Source organism: Chrysemys picta, chromosome 19 (assembly GCF_011386835.1).
Source record: "Chrysemys picta bellii isolate R12L10 chromosome 19, ASM1138683v2, whole genome shotgun sequence".
Taxonomy (NCBI): domain Eukaryota; kingdom Metazoa; phylum Chordata; order Testudines; family Emydidae; genus Chrysemys; species Chrysemys picta.
The window spans coordinates 6,566,921-6,584,980 of NC_088809.1; the positions used below are offsets into that span (position 1 = coordinate 6,566,921).

The 18,060-nt window shown below is 38.0% G+C and overlaps 1 protein-coding gene across 15 annotated transcripts in view; it reads left to right on the forward strand.

Annotated features, from left to right (window-relative positions):
- The window catches only part of USP32 (ubiquitin specific peptidase 32), a 147,251-nt gene that overhangs the window by 33,346 nt on the left and 95,845 nt on the right, over nt 1-18,060 (forward strand). For 12 of the 15 annotated variants that reach the window (XM_042857885.2, XM_042857888.2, XM_008178815.4 and 9 more), the window contains exon 2: nt 617-744. In XM_042857885.2, the coding sequence (XP_042713819.2) occupies nt 617-744 (128 nt within the window). The remainder of the gene's footprint in view (nt 1-616; nt 745-18,060) is intronic. The other 3 variants (XM_042857886.2, XM_065573113.1, XM_065573114.1) reach the window with 1 other exon arrangement.

Sequence of the window (18,060 nt, forward strand, 5' to 3'; positions counted from 1 at the left end):
TTTAACCATAATGTAGTTAGAACTGTTTTCTATTAATGCTTTTTTTGTTATGATATGAACCTGTAGGTGATAATTTGCAGAAACTTTTTTTATATAGCACATAAGCAGACCTATTTGGTAAATGAAAACTGCTTACATGAAACAACTTGGCTAGTTCAACTCTTACTACATGTTGGCAACAATCAGTTACAGATCATGTGTTTGGCTTATACTCAGTCCAGATTTGTATATAATGCCAGCTTATTTTTCTGTAGCATGATAATGTATAATTATCACAGTGTTTATCTTTGTAACAAGTATTACAATATACTATTGTATTCAGAGAATATTCAATTACAATATACTATTGTATTCAGAGAACATTCAATTGATGTTAAATTTTTTGTTCTAGATGACTTTTCACTCCTTTTCTGGAATATTTTTCCAGATGTCTAATGAGAGCAAATAAATTAAAGAAATCGTGCATTTAATTTATCTAGGTATTTTTATTGCAAGATAAGAGGATATGTTTTAGAAGCTTTTATTTTTCTGTAAAAGGACTTCTTGATATCAAAGTTAAGGCTGCTAAATCTTCCTGCTCATCTTTCTTGATTATAATTTCTTTTTCTTAATACAGTTACAGATGTAGAACTAAAACGTCTGAGAGATGCTTTCAAGAGAACTTGTGGACTCTCCTGTTACATGAGCCAGCAGTGCTTCATTAGGGAAGTGCTTGGTGATGGAGTGCCTCCAAAAGTTGCAGAGGTAATTATATCTATCTATATTTATATATTTATTGTTTTCCTTCAAGGATGTATGTATGTAATTGTGATGAGCATGCCATTTTTAATACAGCTTTACAGCTCACTTTTTCTGGCTGGGGACAATTAGCCAAAATTCTGGTCAGATACTATTAATGTTGTTGCTTAATCAAGACAGAGCAATAGCTGTCAAATGACAGTGAGGTACTTCTCCACCCACAGTTGGCAGCCTGAGATTGGCTTGGGGAAACGGAATGGAGAGGCATACCTTCTTCTTTTAGAGAGAGAGTCAAAATCCTAGGCTGATGTTGATTTGAGTGGGAGCTGGACTCTGTAGAGTTATCATGACAGGGTGGGGCTTTCTTTGTTTTTAAAGGTACCAATAGTTCTGTTATTGTAGAATTCTACTGACAATTTAAGTGTCTTAAAACATTGTAAATGAAATAGGATTGCTTAACTGTATTTGTAAAGACTCCTACATAATGCAGGAAAACAGCCAGAAACAAAATGTGCGCCATATATAAAAATATTTGTGTGTGTGTGTAATAAATAAAATAACCCTCAAAACACCACGCTGCCATCTTGTGCATTAATATGCATATTCAGAAAAATGTTTTATTTTTCAGTGTTGATGTGATTGGAGAGAGAAATTAATAAAATACTGAATGCTGGAGGGAAAAGAACAAAGAATAAGATTAGCCAGAACTTTAAACTGAGATCTTGCTCCTTGTCATTCCTAATCCTATATTTATATTCTCTTCAGTGTTGCTGACCTTGTACACAGTATATAAATCTAATTTTTTAAAAAGATAATCCTAGAAATGTGGGGGTGGAAGGGATCTCAAGTTCATCAAATTTGGCCCCTTGGGCTGAGGTAGGACCAGGTAAACCTACACCATCCCTGACAGGTATTTATCTAACCGGTTCTTAAAAAACGCCAATCATGAAGGCTTAGCTTAACTACCCTTATATTTAGAAAGTTTTTCCTAATAGCTAACCTAAATCTTTGTTGCTGCAGATTAAGCCCATTACTTCTTGTCCTACCTTAGGTGGACACAGAGAACAAGTGATCAAAGTCCACTTTATAACAGCCCTTAACATAATGGAAGACTGTTATCACCGATTTCTTTTCTCAAGACTAAGCATACCCAGTTTTTCTAACCTTTTCTCATAGGTCAGGATTTCTAAACCTTTTATCACTTTTGTTGTTCTCCTCTGGACTCTCCAATTAGTCCACATTTGTCTAATTTGTCCACAACGTGTGGTGCCCAGAATTGGACACAGTCAGTATTCCAGCTGAGTCCTCACAAGTGCTTACTAGACTGGAACAATTACCACCCATGACTTACATATGAGACACCTATTAATACACCCAGAATGTTAGCCTTTTTCTTTCAATGGCATCGCATTGTTGATTTGAAATGTGTTCAAATATAGCCCCCAGATCCTTTTCAGCAATACTATCTCCTAGCCAGTTACTCCTTATTTTATAGTTGTGGTTTTGGTTTTTCCTTCCTAAGAGGAGTACAGTAAAAGGTGTGTTATCCGGCCCTGTACCAATTGGAAAGCTCTATAAACCGGCATTTTTAATCTTCATAGAAAGTCCGGTTTATAATCCGGTTGGCGTGGGGCCGGCAGGTTCCCTACCTGGCTCTGCGTCGCTCCCCGCAAGTGGCGACCTGTCCTTGCTGATCCTAGGCAGAGGTGCGGCTAGGTGGCTCTGCATGCTGCCTCCGCCCGCAGGCGCCGCCTCCTCAGCTCCCATTGACCACGGTTTCTGGCTAATGGGAGCTGTGGAGCCAGTTCTCGGGGCTGGGCGGGGGCAACATGCAGAGCCTCCTGCTGCGCCTCTGCCTAGGAGCAGCCGGGACAGGTCGCCACTTGTGGGGAGCCGCCCGAGGTGAGTGCCTCCCAGATCCAGCACCCCGACCCCCTCTCCCACACCCCAACTCCCTGCTCTGAGCCCCCTTCCGCACTCAGACTCCCTCCCGCGCCCCAACCCCACACTCCTTCCTGCACCCAAATTCCCTCCCTCTTTGTTAACTGGCATTTTTCACTTATCAGCACCCCCAGATCCCCCAATATGCTGGATAAAACAGCTTTTACTGTACTTTGCACTTGTTTTTATTGAATCTTTGTTGATTTCAGCCCAGTTCTCTAATTTGTCAGTGTCATTAAGTTCTTATCCTGTCCTCCAAAGTGCTTGCAACCTCCCTCCCAGTTTGTTGTCCTCTGCAGATTTTATAAGCATACTCTTCACTCCATTACCAAGTCATTAATTAAACATTGAGTAGTCCCAGACTCAGGACTGACTGCTGTATGACCTGCACTCCCAGTTTGACCGCAAGCCATTGATAACTACTCTGAGTACAGTCTTTCAATCAGTTGTACACCCTTTATAGTAATTTCATCTAGATCGCATTTCCCTAGTTGGCTTATGAGAATGTCACATCGAACTGTCAAAAGTGTAAATCAAGTTATATCACATCTACTACTTCCTGCCTATCCACTAAGTCAGTAACTAAGTCAAAGAAGTAAATTAGGGTGATTTCTAGTATGTTTCCAAGTATCAAAATTACGTTGACTGGTCTAAAATTTCCCAGGTTCTCTGTTCCCCTTTTTAACAATGGGTGCTATTCTCTTGTCCTCCATGAGTTCTTGAAGATCATTGCTAACGGTTCTGAGATTGCTTCAGCCAGTTCCTAAAGTACCTTAAGAGGAGTTTTATCAGGCCCTGCCAATGTGAATTGATCTAATTTACCTAAATGTTCTTTAACCTGTTCTTTTCTTTATTTTGGCTTGTGTTCCTTCCCCCTTGTTGTTAATGCTCATCAGATAATCAACACAATATTAACATTTTCTGTGAAGCCTGAAGCAAAATGGTCATTAAACAACCGAGCCTTCTTGATGTCATCAATTACTAGCTCTCCTTACCCTCCAACTAGAGGACCTATGCGTTCGTCTGTCTGTGTTGTAATACATATATGGGAAATATTTAATGCAAAAGGTTTATTAACCTTGTAAAGTGTGACAGGTTTTTCTGAAACAGATGATGAAAGCATGGACTATTTTATTCAATTTTATGATATAGTTGGACATTTCGTATGCAAATTGTTACATGTTAAAGAGGAAATAGCTACGTACATGCTAGCGCACGTTAAATTTAAATAAAATGTTTTTGTATGACTTACTCTTCATTTGAAATATCTCTCTAATCTTAACTTCCAAATATATATGGTCAGGATGCTTGGGCTATTAATAGCCTATAAAGTGATTGGATAGGAACAAAAATGTATCTTGTCCTATGAGTTATTGGACTGGAATAATATTCCTAAAATTGCACTGTGAGACTGGGCCTCTCATCTCCCTTTACAGCGCAGTGTTAGGGATTGTGGTGCTCTGGTGATGAGACACGTGATCACAGATGGCAGTGGATTTTGTTTCCAAATAATGTCTGCTGGTTGTCTTCTGTTTTTTTAAATCTTTGCTCACTGGCAGAAACAGCGTCATGGTTATCTTATTTTAACTTGCCCCTCACCTGACAGCAAGTCTCAGATTTCAATCAATGAACCAAGATGAATGCAAGAGCCAGGATTATGTTGGCTAACTTGACATCACAAATGCTGAGACCGTGACATCTCAAAACTATGTAGCATTAAAATGTCCAAATATGCCTAATAATTGTCAGTCAGGCAATATACTTTAGGTAATACACTTCACATCTCTGTGAACTGAATACCTTGATTAGATTCTTCAAACAAAACCAGGGCCCGGTTAAACCCATATTTTAAAGAAGATATCCCTTGTCTTGGATGGCTTGGGAAGTGGGGAAGGCAAGCAAAACCATTAGTTACTCGAAGCTCTGTTCTGAGACCTCTAATCTTTAACCATTGTTATAAATGATGTTAAGGCTCAGATCGGTACTTTGGCTATCAATTACTCCACTAGCACAAATAACAGAAGTTGTATAATTGCTCTCTAAAGGTTCTAACCCATCTGATGAACCATGTGGATCGCCAGATAATCCCGTATGCCGGAATTTGTGTTTTCAGTTTGATATTTTAGAAACCTAGGGAATGACACCTGAAAACCTTCTTTAAAAACACTATTAAGGTTGCAAAGTCAAGCACTCAGTAGTTGGGAAATACCAGAATTAAGGTTGCCTGTGCAACTAAATAATGCTAAGATTAAAAACCAGAGCAAAGACAATCAAATTATTTAGCAGTTTACAACAGGAACAATAAATTATTCAAATGATTCCAAGTGTGTGACTTAAAAAAAAAAAATTGTTAGTGTTAGAAATGCAGCTTTTTCATAATTGAGACTAGAGCAGTTCAATGGCAATTGTTACACAATATATTTTAAAATATTTGAATAGAACAGAGAAGATACAGTGTATTAATTGAGTAGTTCTATGAAATTACATCTGGCTGGATTTCTTCTGGCCCAATAGCTTTGCTTTTTGGTACTGCATTATCCGTTAAATAAATACAGTCGTAAATACTAATAAACTAAAATTCACAGGTAGTCAGGTTGAATAGAACACTGTTTTTCTCAGTTAAACAGTTGACATAGTATGTTTAACAATGTTTGTCCATGATTAGTATTTATTTTTTTCCTTCTTTCTTGAAAGTGCTGTATGTAGCATGTCCATGATCAAATACGGTGTCAATTTTGCTGGATGTCATTCCACTATACACAGGCCATAGAATTAACAGGCCTGTTCATATGGCATCAGCCCACAGTGTGTCTCACTGACAGTCTTATACCAATGTACACACCTGAAACGTGAGCCTAATTTTTTATTGATTCCTATGAAACCTCATCACCTGTTCAGGGATGTCTTGTTAGCAACTACCATATGACATTTTAGATGTCAAATGACACCCTCGTTCATTAAAACCTTGCATAAGAAGCTTAAAACAATCCCATCCCACTGTAGTTTGTTTGACAAACTTAAGTTTGCACCCAATACAGGATCCTCTTCTTGGCTCTTATTGAACTTACATGGTACGCTCAATGTTTTAGTCTAGTTCTTAGTGTGTTAAACCTTTTGATTAAAAGTTGTCCAGGAGTTAAATTTTTCTAATGCACTACTTCTTTGCCAGCAATGAATACAACCAAACTACCAAAAATATTAAGTAATAAAAATATTACTGGGGAGATGTGATAGGAAAGGTGCCATTTCCATTAGGAGTGGATATTAGACCTCATATTCAGACTACACTCATTCTGAAAGTCATATGACTTCTGATATTGGTTAGGTGCATTCACTAGTGGTTTAAAAAAAACCCCAGCAATCTCATAAATAGCATGCTGTCAGGGCTATTCCATGATTTGTAAAATGTTTTTGCCTTTCTGAAACCATCCAGAGACTATAACCTACAATACGGTATACTGAAATTGGCCCTGAACCTGTAGCAATTTCACAGGATAATGCCACTAAACCAAAATATTATTATTATTATTGTTGTTGTTGTTGCTGAAGTTGCACCACTTCTTTTGTTTTTCTTAATTCAATCAGAAGGGTTCTTTGATGGCTAGAATGTTTCCTGAAACTTTGGAATTGATTGGCTGTGGTCTTTGAAAGTTATCGTGATAGAGATAGTTAAACAGAGACATACCATTGATTGGAATGTTAGGCCTCATTTTGCTCAGCCAACGATAAAATAAATGCTGTTGAAGTAAGCAGATTGATATCTAATCACAGGTTATTTACTAGGGAGCTTGGGTAAACACTGCTCTAGATGTCCGCTACACCAACTGGCATAGTGAACCATCTTTGGAGAAACAGACTACTCTGTAAAATAAAACGATAATTAACTCTAATGAAGTTAGTCTCCGTGCAAATATTTGAAATTCCTTTCAGTCTAACATATGTAACTATATTTTGTAGACTGACATAACTTAATCCCAGCATATTCTATTCCTGTTTTGTTTGTCTTGTTGAATTGTTGTTGGAAATATAACTACCCTAACCATGAACTACACGAATCTGCTTGTTGTCTGATTTTTAAACCCTTAAAAGTAGGCCGTTCTAAATTGTTTGAAAATCAGAAGCGATGCTTCGCCCCAGTGTAACTTGCTTCTTGGTTAAGAAAGTTTAACGAACATTGTAGCAAGCTAGTTACTACTCGCATGGTTTCAGATTAAAATAATTTGCCAACCACATAGGGCTAGATCATTGCCTTCTTTAAGAGATATCCTGTGATAATTTAATTTACTACTAGAAATCTGTGAGTTTGTGTCAATCACATCTCTGCTGTAGTGAGACAGGAGGAACCTCTTCACATAAACGTTGGGGATGTTGAGGTCCAGGGCTGTGACTGTGTGTGAGAAATTTTGTCCTTAATGCTGGGGATTCTGACCAGGCTTGCTAACCTCCAAGTGCCCTGCTCTGATGACATAGCTAGCTCATGTGGCATTTTGTCATTCTCTCCTTCTCTCATGCTCACTGTGACACTTTATTTGTGCTGCAGTAGTGCCTCAGAGCCCTAGGACCCAGTGGTGCTAGGCTCTGTCCAAACACAGAACAAAAACACGATTCTTGCCCCCAAAGGTCTTAGAATCTAAGTAAAGCCAAGAGACAACAGATGGACAGATGAGGAAGTACAAGGAAACAATGAGAATATTAGTCAGCATGATAGGCAGTGATCTCAGCATATCAGAGGCCTAATCAATGTCAAGTTTTTGGTAGGCATCATGCATGGCAAAGAAGAGTTTTAGGGAGGGATTAAAGGAGGTTAATGGGGTAGTTGGGAGGAGCTCCCTGAAAACAGCCACACAGGTATGGAGGACATCATGGGAGAAAGCACAACAATGTATGTTTGAAAATTTAAGTGGGTGATGGAGGTTGGCATCGTGTGCTGATTGGAGGCAGGAATCGACATTTCACTAACAAATGAAAGATGGTAGGTAGAGAGAGGGTAGGCTGTGAGGCGCCTTGAAAGTGAAGACAAGCAGCTTATGTTTGATGCTATAATAAAGAAAGGGAGCCAGTGGAGGGATAAAAAGAAAGGAGTAGGTGGTGAAGGTGACAGGCTAGGGAAATGATTTTTCCAGCAGTATTCTTAATGGATACAGATGAGGCAAGACTGTTTGTCAAGACCTGAGAAGGGATGTTGTGACTGCACTCCTACGGAGGTTAAAAGCTGCCTAGATTACAGAATGTTATTGAATGTGAACACAGTTATGAAACATTGACTTAGCTGACACGCCGATGACCATGGTTTACTCCTCAACATAGATCAGGACAAATTGTGTTTAGAATAACATCAGTGAACCGTGATTGACAGGTCTACGCTAACTGGTAAGCCATAGTCAACATTGTCAGCTGACTTGATTATTTGTAATCAAGTTAAAACATACAGTTGTATACTGTAGACAAGCCCCAAGAGATTGTGTGAGAGTAAAGTTTATGGATAGCTTTAACTACGGCAGCCTTTTTGCTTGAGACTTTGTTCCCCTTTCAGGGAAACTTGCTATGTTGGACTACTGCTTTCTGGTTCCTGCTGTGCTTGTCTTAGTGGAGCCTCTAATGCATTTTCATGCAAGCTTTGCACGGTCTTGGGAGAGAGGGAAACCACGCAAAGAGCTTCTGCTTTCTTTCACATAGTTGCTGTGTGTGCTCTTGTGTGCTCAAAGTAGCATGTCCAAGAAGCTGTTGCCGAGAAGCTGATATCAAATGATTAAAAACTATTTTGGCCTGTTGGCCATTTTTGATTTGTGAACTATTGATTTCTCTTGAGAAAGATATCTACAATATTATATTAGGTAAAACTGAGAGCTAGGAGCAGCCTATTTATCTGTAACAAAATAGGCCAACAAACTTTATTGCAGGAGAAGCAGTTACTGATGGATCTAACTCCACAATTAATGCCTTTTTTTTTTTTTTTAAACACGGCCATAGGGTTTTGAAGCAGAGTGTACAAAAAGTATGAAGGGTGTGTAAGAAATGTTAGTGAAGAGAAGTATAGTACAGTGAACTTTTTCTTTCTGGCACTGGATATATGTGTCTTCATAACAACTTAGGTAAGTGAAGTACAAAAAACCCAGACAGAATTCAGAGGAATAGCACATTATTATCTTATTAGCTGGATATTTTAAATTCTTGTTGCAGTAAAGGTTGTTAGATTCATGCAGATAATCACTTTTAGATGACATGACTATTTTTATGAGAATATGGTATAATAGAAGGTAAAGAATGCATTTGTAAATTAGGGCTATAGCTACGTGAACAAATTACCTAGAGAGATGACAACACTTTGTGTGAGCAAATACTGTTTTTGTGAATAAAGAATGATTTTTTAGTGTGTTAACTGAAAAAAAAGTTATTGAAAGTTTTTAGTTTATAAATTGAAACTTCATGACCCAAACACAGAATAGATGATGGTTCAGCTGTTATAGCTTTTATCTTCCAGTCACAAATTTTGATTACTTTCAGTGATACAGAGAAAGTAGTGACTCTATGGACAAAGGAGGCTGAGAGGTCATAATGGAGCTTGTGTACAAATAAAGATGCATGTTTAAAATTTTATATAACCTACATAAAAATTACTTCATTATGCCAATTACTATACCATTCATTAGAATCAAAATAAAGTAAAATGTTATCAATAATATGGAAATCAGTTTTATTTAGGATTTATAAGTACAATTTGATAGGTTTCCAAGACCTCAGTCTCATGCCTGAACTGCCTCACCACTTCTCCTAGCTTTAGGGCAAAGTAAAAGTTGTGGCACATGAATGGAGGAAGTTCTGTTAGAATATACAACAGTATGGGTTGAGTTTAGAACAGTTCAGATGCCTTAAAAATAGCTTGTTTAAATATCAAGGGTTTAAAAATATTCGGTAATGTTTTGAATGTAGCACCTATCAAACTAATTGTTTCTTAGACATAAAGTTCAATTATTTTTCAAACTACACGAATTATGCCTTTATATAAATATATTCACTTGAGAAAATGACTGGTGATAAAATCGTCATTCTTCTCATATGCATGATGTATTTTCTCACCCTTTTATTTATTGTTGCACATAGACCTCATTTATGGGATTTTCTGTCATTCCTGAAAAAACTTGGTAATAAGAAAAATAAGTTTAGGAAAAGATACTATAGCAGAAGAGTTGAGATTTTTTTTTTACTCACATAGAAGTGTTTCCTCCTCCCCACAATCCCAAAGAATGCAAAAGTTCTACAGTACATTATTCTTTCAAACCCTCCTCTAATGATAAATGAGTGCTGCCCTGGAGTAACATATTTAAACAGTTACATATTTAGCCTTTTAAATTTAATCTGCATGTTCAGATACTGTTTGGAGAAAGCACCTTTATGTTACATATTTATTTAGTTGTTGCTAAAGTTGATTTGATACATAGCTCAAAAGTGTAATTTTTTACCTAATTTAAAAAATATATGTAAATAATATTATAAAAATGCTTACTTGTTACCCCCAGTCCTGCATTGTACAACATGCAGGCATTGTAGTTTGCCCATGTGGTGGAGTTCCATTCAGGTCCCTGGGTCTATGGGAACAGCAGTCTAGTCATACATCGTGAATCGCAGGATTGGTGGGGACTAAATTTGTACTTTTATTAAACTCTGCATAGACTCGATCTATGTTGCTTATGATTTGAGGTACTCACACAGTATACGAAAAGGCTATCTGTCTTATTCTTATTTCTCCACATTGGGATTCAGACAGTATTTCTGTTAATCCATTCTTGCTGTTACAGCAATAGACTCAGCCCTACTGTCTGCTTCTTGCAATAATTTTTGCATTTACAAAATAGCTATATTTCTACATAAGATGTCAACATAATAATAGCCCAGCTTGTAGCAGCTGGTTGTGTAGATTCTGTTTCCAGAAAAAGCATCATCAAAGAATGACAATCCCTTCCTCTTGGCCTTCCTCCTTAATGATATATCCCCAAATACACTGGCCTGCTGCTGCAATATGTATTCTGTAATGGGTTTGGAAAAGGGTGTGGCACACCTGAATAAAAAACTATAAATTTGCTGTCCTTGCAAAATGCCTTTCCCAGGTCTCTTACACATCTAGTTGAATTACTCTTTGTAGTCAAGCAACAAAAGATCTAAGAGTAAAGTGAAAAAAGGAGTAAACCATAGGATTGAATAATAGCAGGAACCTCTAGAATAATTCACACTTATGAACCATAGTTCATGTGTAGTTTAAAGGGAAACTGTCAACTTGAATTTTTTAACTGACTAATCTTAAAAATAAAAATCCAGTGAGGTTTTTCTGGTCCCCTGCCAAAGGGCTTTTCTTAGCAAGTGAGTGTTGCGGTCCCCAGAACAACATCACCAGATGTGTTCAGGCTCCCTCTGAAAATCTCCTTCACAGCTTGCACACTTCCACCTGCCTACTGATCTCTTCAGCAGCAGTGTTGTGGTGATACTCATCCCTTGGGCTTCCAGAAACATGTCTAGCCCCTTCCTGTTCTTTGCCCCCATTTTGCAATGCTTGGATCTGGGAAGGAATTAAGGGTGCTGCGGGTGCTCTCCAGCCCTTTTTGATTTCAGTCACTCCTTGGTTCCCATTCCTGAATGTAGTTCCTCTATCATGGTTATCACTTGTTTCCGTTGAACTAAGGTAGAATTTTTCTTCCTTTTTCTTTTATTCTATCTAGTCCTCTGAAATCCAGATGAGAGAGAGAGAGAGGAGCTTTGTTACTTACTACAGTTAATGTGCAGTCCCAAACAGTGAGGCAAAAAAAAGCCAATTTAGTTTTGATCCAATCCCTCTCTCAACAGAGGGAGTTGCTGTCAGCAAAGAAATGAGACTCAGCCACGTGGATTAGCCCTGCCTTTTCTTTAGAAGTAAAAATGTTTTACGTTTATTGTGTCTTCGGTCTGAGGATCTCAGAACACTGTACATACATTCATGAATTACCTTTCAACACATTTATGAGGTAGGGAAGTATCCCTATTTTACGAATAAGAAAACAAAGATAAAGTGCTCCTCAAAGTCACCCAGCAGCTGTCTGGCCTCACTGGAAGTAGAGTTCAGGTTTCCTGGTTCCCTGTCCTGCATTTTAGTTACAAGATCATAGTCTCTTTTAGACATTTCAAAAGAACAAGGATGGAATATGTGACAGGATGGTGCGTATGGTATTTTTTACTATTGGGTAGGACTAGTATTGAGAAAACACATTTCTTGACGATTATGGTGGCAGGGGAATGATTTTTGTTAGCTGTAAGCTTGCTCATGCAGTTTGATATCCTTTCAGTCTTGTCAGGGTAGTCTGAAAATTTCCAGTGTTTATAAGTTATTATTTCATAGTCCACATCCTTTCTTCCTACAGTTTTAAATAGTCTCTTGTAGCCTTTCAAGGCTGAATGAGAAGTGGAGGCATTGAAGTTGGCTCATCCAGTTTTCCTTCGGCCTGCGGCAACTAATGTTCTGTAACAGTCAGGCTTCTGTATAGAATACCATTCTGGGAAATTCTGCTCGTTTCTGTCACCAGTACCTCACAGCTGCAGAATTTTTGTGTTCAGCTTAAAATAAAAAACATCCCATAATTCATGCTCATCTGTCATGAAGGTATTTCTCAGACCAAGCGCATGATTTCTATCCTTGGTACATAATTCCCTGCCAGCCCAGTGGGCAATAGAAAGCTTCTTTTCTGCCCGTTTTGCTTTCTCAGTTTTTGTTACACACTGACATTGTTCATTACTTTTTGCTCTTATCTTCTGTTCCTCACTTTGGTGCTGTTTCTCTCTTGCTCCTCAAATATTTTTCCCTTCTGTCCCTGTCTGTGTTCTTGAAGCTGGTCCTATTTTTGCTTCACAAAAGGGCAGGAATGAAAAGTGGCATGGCCAGTTTGTTGCCCATGGATCATGCTTGTTGTCATAATCCTACCGATCATTGCCAGCCTGGAAAGCAGGAGAATGGGTATATCACAAAATGTAATAGAGCATAACTTGAGAATCTTGGTCTTCTGCATAGCATAGCAATCTTTTGCGACTGTGGTGGAAGATAAGCTACGTGAAACTCATTACACAATATCAGACTTTTGGAGATTGTCAAAGAAGATTAATAAGGACCATTGCCTGTCTGTGTCAGGAATTCCCAAATTGTGATGTGTTTGCCACTGGAGGGATGTGAATTTACGTTGAATCCATTTACGTCACAACTTATTTTTTTTTAAGGTGGTGGTACATGAGCCAATAAAGTTTGGGAACTTGTGATCTGTGTAAAATAAGTGTTTTGGTCTCTACTTGGTACAAATTGGCAACCTTGCGATAATCTCATCAGAGAAGCCATAAATTGAATGATTGTAGATTAAATGATCACCCCTTATGGACAGTTACTCTGAGGGATGAGAGAGATTGCTGGGGTTCATGCTGCTGTCCGTGCTCTAACTGTCTTGTTAACTTTCAGTTTCCAGGCTGCTCATTAACGTCTTTCAAAAACACTAAACATGTATCCAGGATATAAAAAATAATACTGTAAAGTTCGAGTTGTAATCTTTAACTCAGTATTTCTTCTGAATAATACCTTTTGGTTAAACATCTCCTGTTTACTTCAAACCTCTACACATGAAATAAAAAATGCTTTTATTCAAGGACTACCTTTGTGGAAAAAGCATGCTTGGGCTGTCTCCCACAGTCTTCATCTTTCTCTTCAGTTGGGGACATGATCATCCTCTGAAGGTTTCCTAAGTCCTGATCATTATTCACCCCTGCAGGTGAGACCAGGGCGAAGCACACACTTTAGATTCTCCTATTTCTTGTCTCCACATGTCTGTCTGTTACTGTTTTAACACTATGTTTAGCTTTGAATTTAGTTGCAACGTGGCTGTTGTCAGCAGTATCTTGGGAGCCTGGGGCTAGTTAGGAAATAATTGTTGTAGAAATGTATATTTTTCCCAACCATTGACACTGATAAAATAAAATAAAAAAAAAAATCTAAAATGTAAAAATGGAAACACTAACAGTTTGATTTGTGTAAATACATAACCAGATTAACTCATCTGCTTTATTTCATGTTATTAGTTACTACAGAGCCCTTGCAGCATCACTAGACAGTGACAGGCTCCTGGGGTTTTCTAAGCATTGACTTCCCACATCTCTTCAGCTCTGGTCTGACTGGGATGAAAGACTCTAGATGAGTAATGTGGTCATGGGGCTGTACTCAGAATTAGTTCACCAAAGCACAGTTCTACTTTCAAGATATTTGGAAGTCTCACGTGCCTGAATTATTGCTGTTAATAGTACTCTCTGAGTTCTGGTCAAGTGTCCATAGTCTCTTGGTCTATCCAAGGCCGTGATCAAGTGTCTTGATGTTTTTGGTCTTTTGTCCTCGAGATGAAAACCTTGTCTTTGCTTCTGGGACCTTGAAGTGAAAAAATTCTCAGTTAAAGCAAGAGCTTATTGGGCCGACTTCAGGCCAGTCCAACAATGCGTTCTTATCCGTGAAGGGTCTCATGAAAGTTAAAAGGTTTGGGGATCTCTTATTGGCCCAAATACTTACATCAACTCAGGTTTGATTACTTGGTAGAGGGAAGGTCTACACTTAAAATGCTGCAGCAGCGCAACTGCAGTGCTTGGATGAAAATGCTGCTATGCCTATGGGAGAGCTCCCGTCGGTGCAGTTAATCCATCTTTGCGAGAGGCTGTATTTATGGTGATGGGAAAAGCCCTTCAGTCTACACTGGGGGGATTTTTCACCCCCCGAGTGACGTAGTCATACCAAAGTAAGTTTGTAGTGTAGACTTGACCTCGGTCTCCTTTCTCTTGGCCCGCAGGGGCCAGAGGTTCCACAAAGTAGCCCTCTGTAGCAAGCCCTGTGGCTAATCTAGGAGTGATGTTGATTAGTCCAAAGGGGTTCTCTGTCACAAATGTCTTAACTTCTAATTGTTTATATATTGAAGAAAAGATAGAGGTGCATTAGTGAGTCTAATTTGGCCTGAAGTGGAAAGGATATGCAGAATTCAATGAAAAAGGAAGGAAATACCCGACGGTGGCTTTTAATATGGAGAGACTTGGAAATAATTTAGAAATTAGACTTTATTGGAGAGGATTGAGCTAGGTCTTGTTTGCTAATCCTTTGTCTGCTGTTTCACATGTTTTCATTACAAAGTATAACTAATGGGACTGGAAAAGATGTTATATGCCACTCTATCTTTTTTTCATAGTCTACTTAAGCTAATGTCTGGGACTTATAAATATTTAGTGGTTAAGTGCAGGATGAGGAAACCAAGCCTCTCAAAATGGGATACACATACTGTATAGTTCATAAAAAGTGTGACCAGCATGTGATTTTTCTTACATTTCTGAGTAACACTCAAATCACTTTCTAGTAATTTATATAAAACAAATAGGAGCATAGGGGTGGTATCCACTTAACCAAAGATAAAAATGATCACCACCTGAGTGTACACGTCGTTAGGTGGATTTTCTTCTGTAAAGACATTTATTGTGGTCCCTGAGCTTTAATTTGCTTTGTTTTCAGAGATTTCATTGGGGTGTTGGCTGTGTAACTTCCGTTGATGGTAATAAATTGGAAAGCTAAATCCCCAGGCAAGCCTTGAAGATTTGGGGGACACCGACCACCTGTGGCATTCCAACCTCAGTATGAGTTAAATGATTTAAGGCCCTCTGAAATTAAACAAAATTCCTATATTGTGCTGATATCAGGTCTTCGTCACATCACTGTCCTGTAACTCAGTAACCATTGGTTTCATCTCTCTTACATTCAATCCCATCTTTTAAAATCATTGCAAATAAGGGCTGTTTAAGTTCTATACATAGGTATTAAGAGCCATTCATATCTTTTAATCTTTAAAAATAGATTACCGCCCAGAAATCCATTCTAAATCTAAATCAGAGCGTAGGTGTGTACAGTTCTAGTCTGAGGACCTGGGCATGGCTCCACTGTTTCCCCGCCGTTAACAATGTTTGTTTCTCCCGATGTGCAGTATTGTATTAACGTCTGTTTCATTGTGAAATTTGTCATTTTATTTAAGTTCTTCCGCTCCAGCTGGAAGACCTTGGTATTTTTGTCTGCTAGGCTTGGTTTTAGTTAAGCAAGTTGGAAACTGCGCACCTCCTCTCCTTAGAGTTGTGATAGTCTCTGCACATGAAGTTACCTTAAGTACACTGACTGTCTTATAAATCAGAGATTCTACAGTGAAGGCATCAATTTTGCCATTTCAGTATGTTGGCATTGTTTTTTCTCTCTCCTTTTTAAATGAGTAGTGATGTGCTTTATTTTTTTACAACACTTTTAAAACTGTGTTTTACACTGGAAAATAGATGGAGGGATGATAAAAGATCATGGCCCAGGTATGTGCCTCTTGCCTCCAGACATAGAATGTGATTTGCTCTTGCCCTGATTAATGTAAAGACTTGGTCTCACAGGAAATTCTGTTAGTGCCTTTTCCTTTCCAGCCATGTATTTCTTAAGTTCTCCACTTTCAACTGTGCTTTGTCAATTCCTCTGTCTCTGATCGGGTGCTCAGTGCATAATGGAATAAAATTGGAATGGAAAAACAAATTTCCTTATTGTGTAATGTGAAAACAATAGTGATGATATACAGGGAAAGAAGGAAAAGTTAAAACCAAAATGATGCCATAAGTTACAATTGGACTGAATTTGGCACAAACCCTCTGGCTTCAATGGAGTTGGACCTAATTACACCAGAGCTGAATTTTGCCCATTGTGTACAATAGTAAGTTTTATTCTTCATCACTTCTTATTATGGGGTGAGGGAAACAGTATTCCTAGAGGCAGAAAACTAAATGGGAGGGGGGCGGGGGGAAACAAGTGAATTGTTGCTAGACCAGATGTGAAGTCTAACTTTCATTTTGATGACTTTAGGCAAGAAAAATGGTTCTAAAAATCAAAACAAAAAATCCAAACTTCCGATAGAGGTCAGCACTTTAGATCTTCTTTATTAGAGGTGCCTTAAGTAATAGCCTCACCTTTTTGTCAGATCTAAAAACCATGAGTAGCACTGTAAGCAGTTCTTATTATGGAGTGATTACAGTCCCTTCATTGTAGTTAAATTTGTGGCTAGGTTTTTATTGATCTCTCACTTTCTCCAAGTACTCTCTTTGAAAATTTCATAGATTCATAGATTCTAGGACTAGAAGGGACCTCGAGAGGTCCCCTGCCCTCATGGCAGGTCCAAATACTGTCTAGACCATCCCTGATAGATATTTATCTAACCTATTCTTAAATATCTCCAGAGATGGAGATTCCACAACCTACCTAGGCAATTTATTCCAGTGTTTACCCACCCTGACAGTTAGGAACTTTTTCCTAATGTCCAACCTAAACCTCCCTTGCTGCAGTTTAAGCCCATTGCTTCTTGTTCTATCCTTGGGGGCTAAGATGAACAAGTTTTCTCCCTCCTCCTTATGACACCCCATCCTTTTAGATACCTGAAAACTGTTCATTTGTGTCTGAGTAGAGAAATTTGATAGAAATCTTTTCAGATGAAATATACAAGGCGTTAGAACTTGGAACTAACGGGTATCCATGTTTTGAAAATTCTAACTTCTTTAATTAAATATCTCCCAAAACAGCTTAGCCTAGAAACTTCATTTGTTGTATTCAATAATTATTTGTGAGATATAGTGCATAGATATAGTGTGAAAAGATTTTTATAGTTGGAATATGTCACTTATTTGCTAATGTTTGGGGGCTCTGTCAGAGTTTCTGAACCATTTGGAAACTCCTTCCTAGTTAACTTGCACACCTTTATTGTGAATTGTGTTCTTTATTTTAATGACACCAGAAGGAACATTTTTCATTACCCTTGTAATATTACGGAGAGTCCTCTGTGTCTGTGCCTTATGAACTCTATAGGTAAATTAAGAACTAAGGACACTGTCATTTTTGAAGAACAAGGTTTCTGGATTTTGACAGACTAGTTGTTTTTAGGGCTTATTGAATTTTTTCCATTTTGTAGCTATTCTTTACCTGCACATTTTAATCAGTTACAAAGAAAGCATCCCCTTTTAAAATTCCTCCATACTTTTTAATTCTGACTTTTTTAAAAGAAAAGCCTAATTTTGTCCTGTCTTTCTATTGAGGGAGAAAGTAGATGTAGCTATACAATGCATTAAATGAAATCTTCTATTAACTCATAAAACAGAAAGATAATAGAAATAATGGACATTTGTGTCTCAATTTACTATATATAACACTTTGCACAAATAGTTACTATACTAGTACTATATTACCAGACTAAGATTAAAAAATTCGATTCCAGTCTTCCACAAAATAGCATTTGTACAACAAAAGCCGTAAGAGGTTTTCAGAATTCAGTTGTACAACTGATAATATAA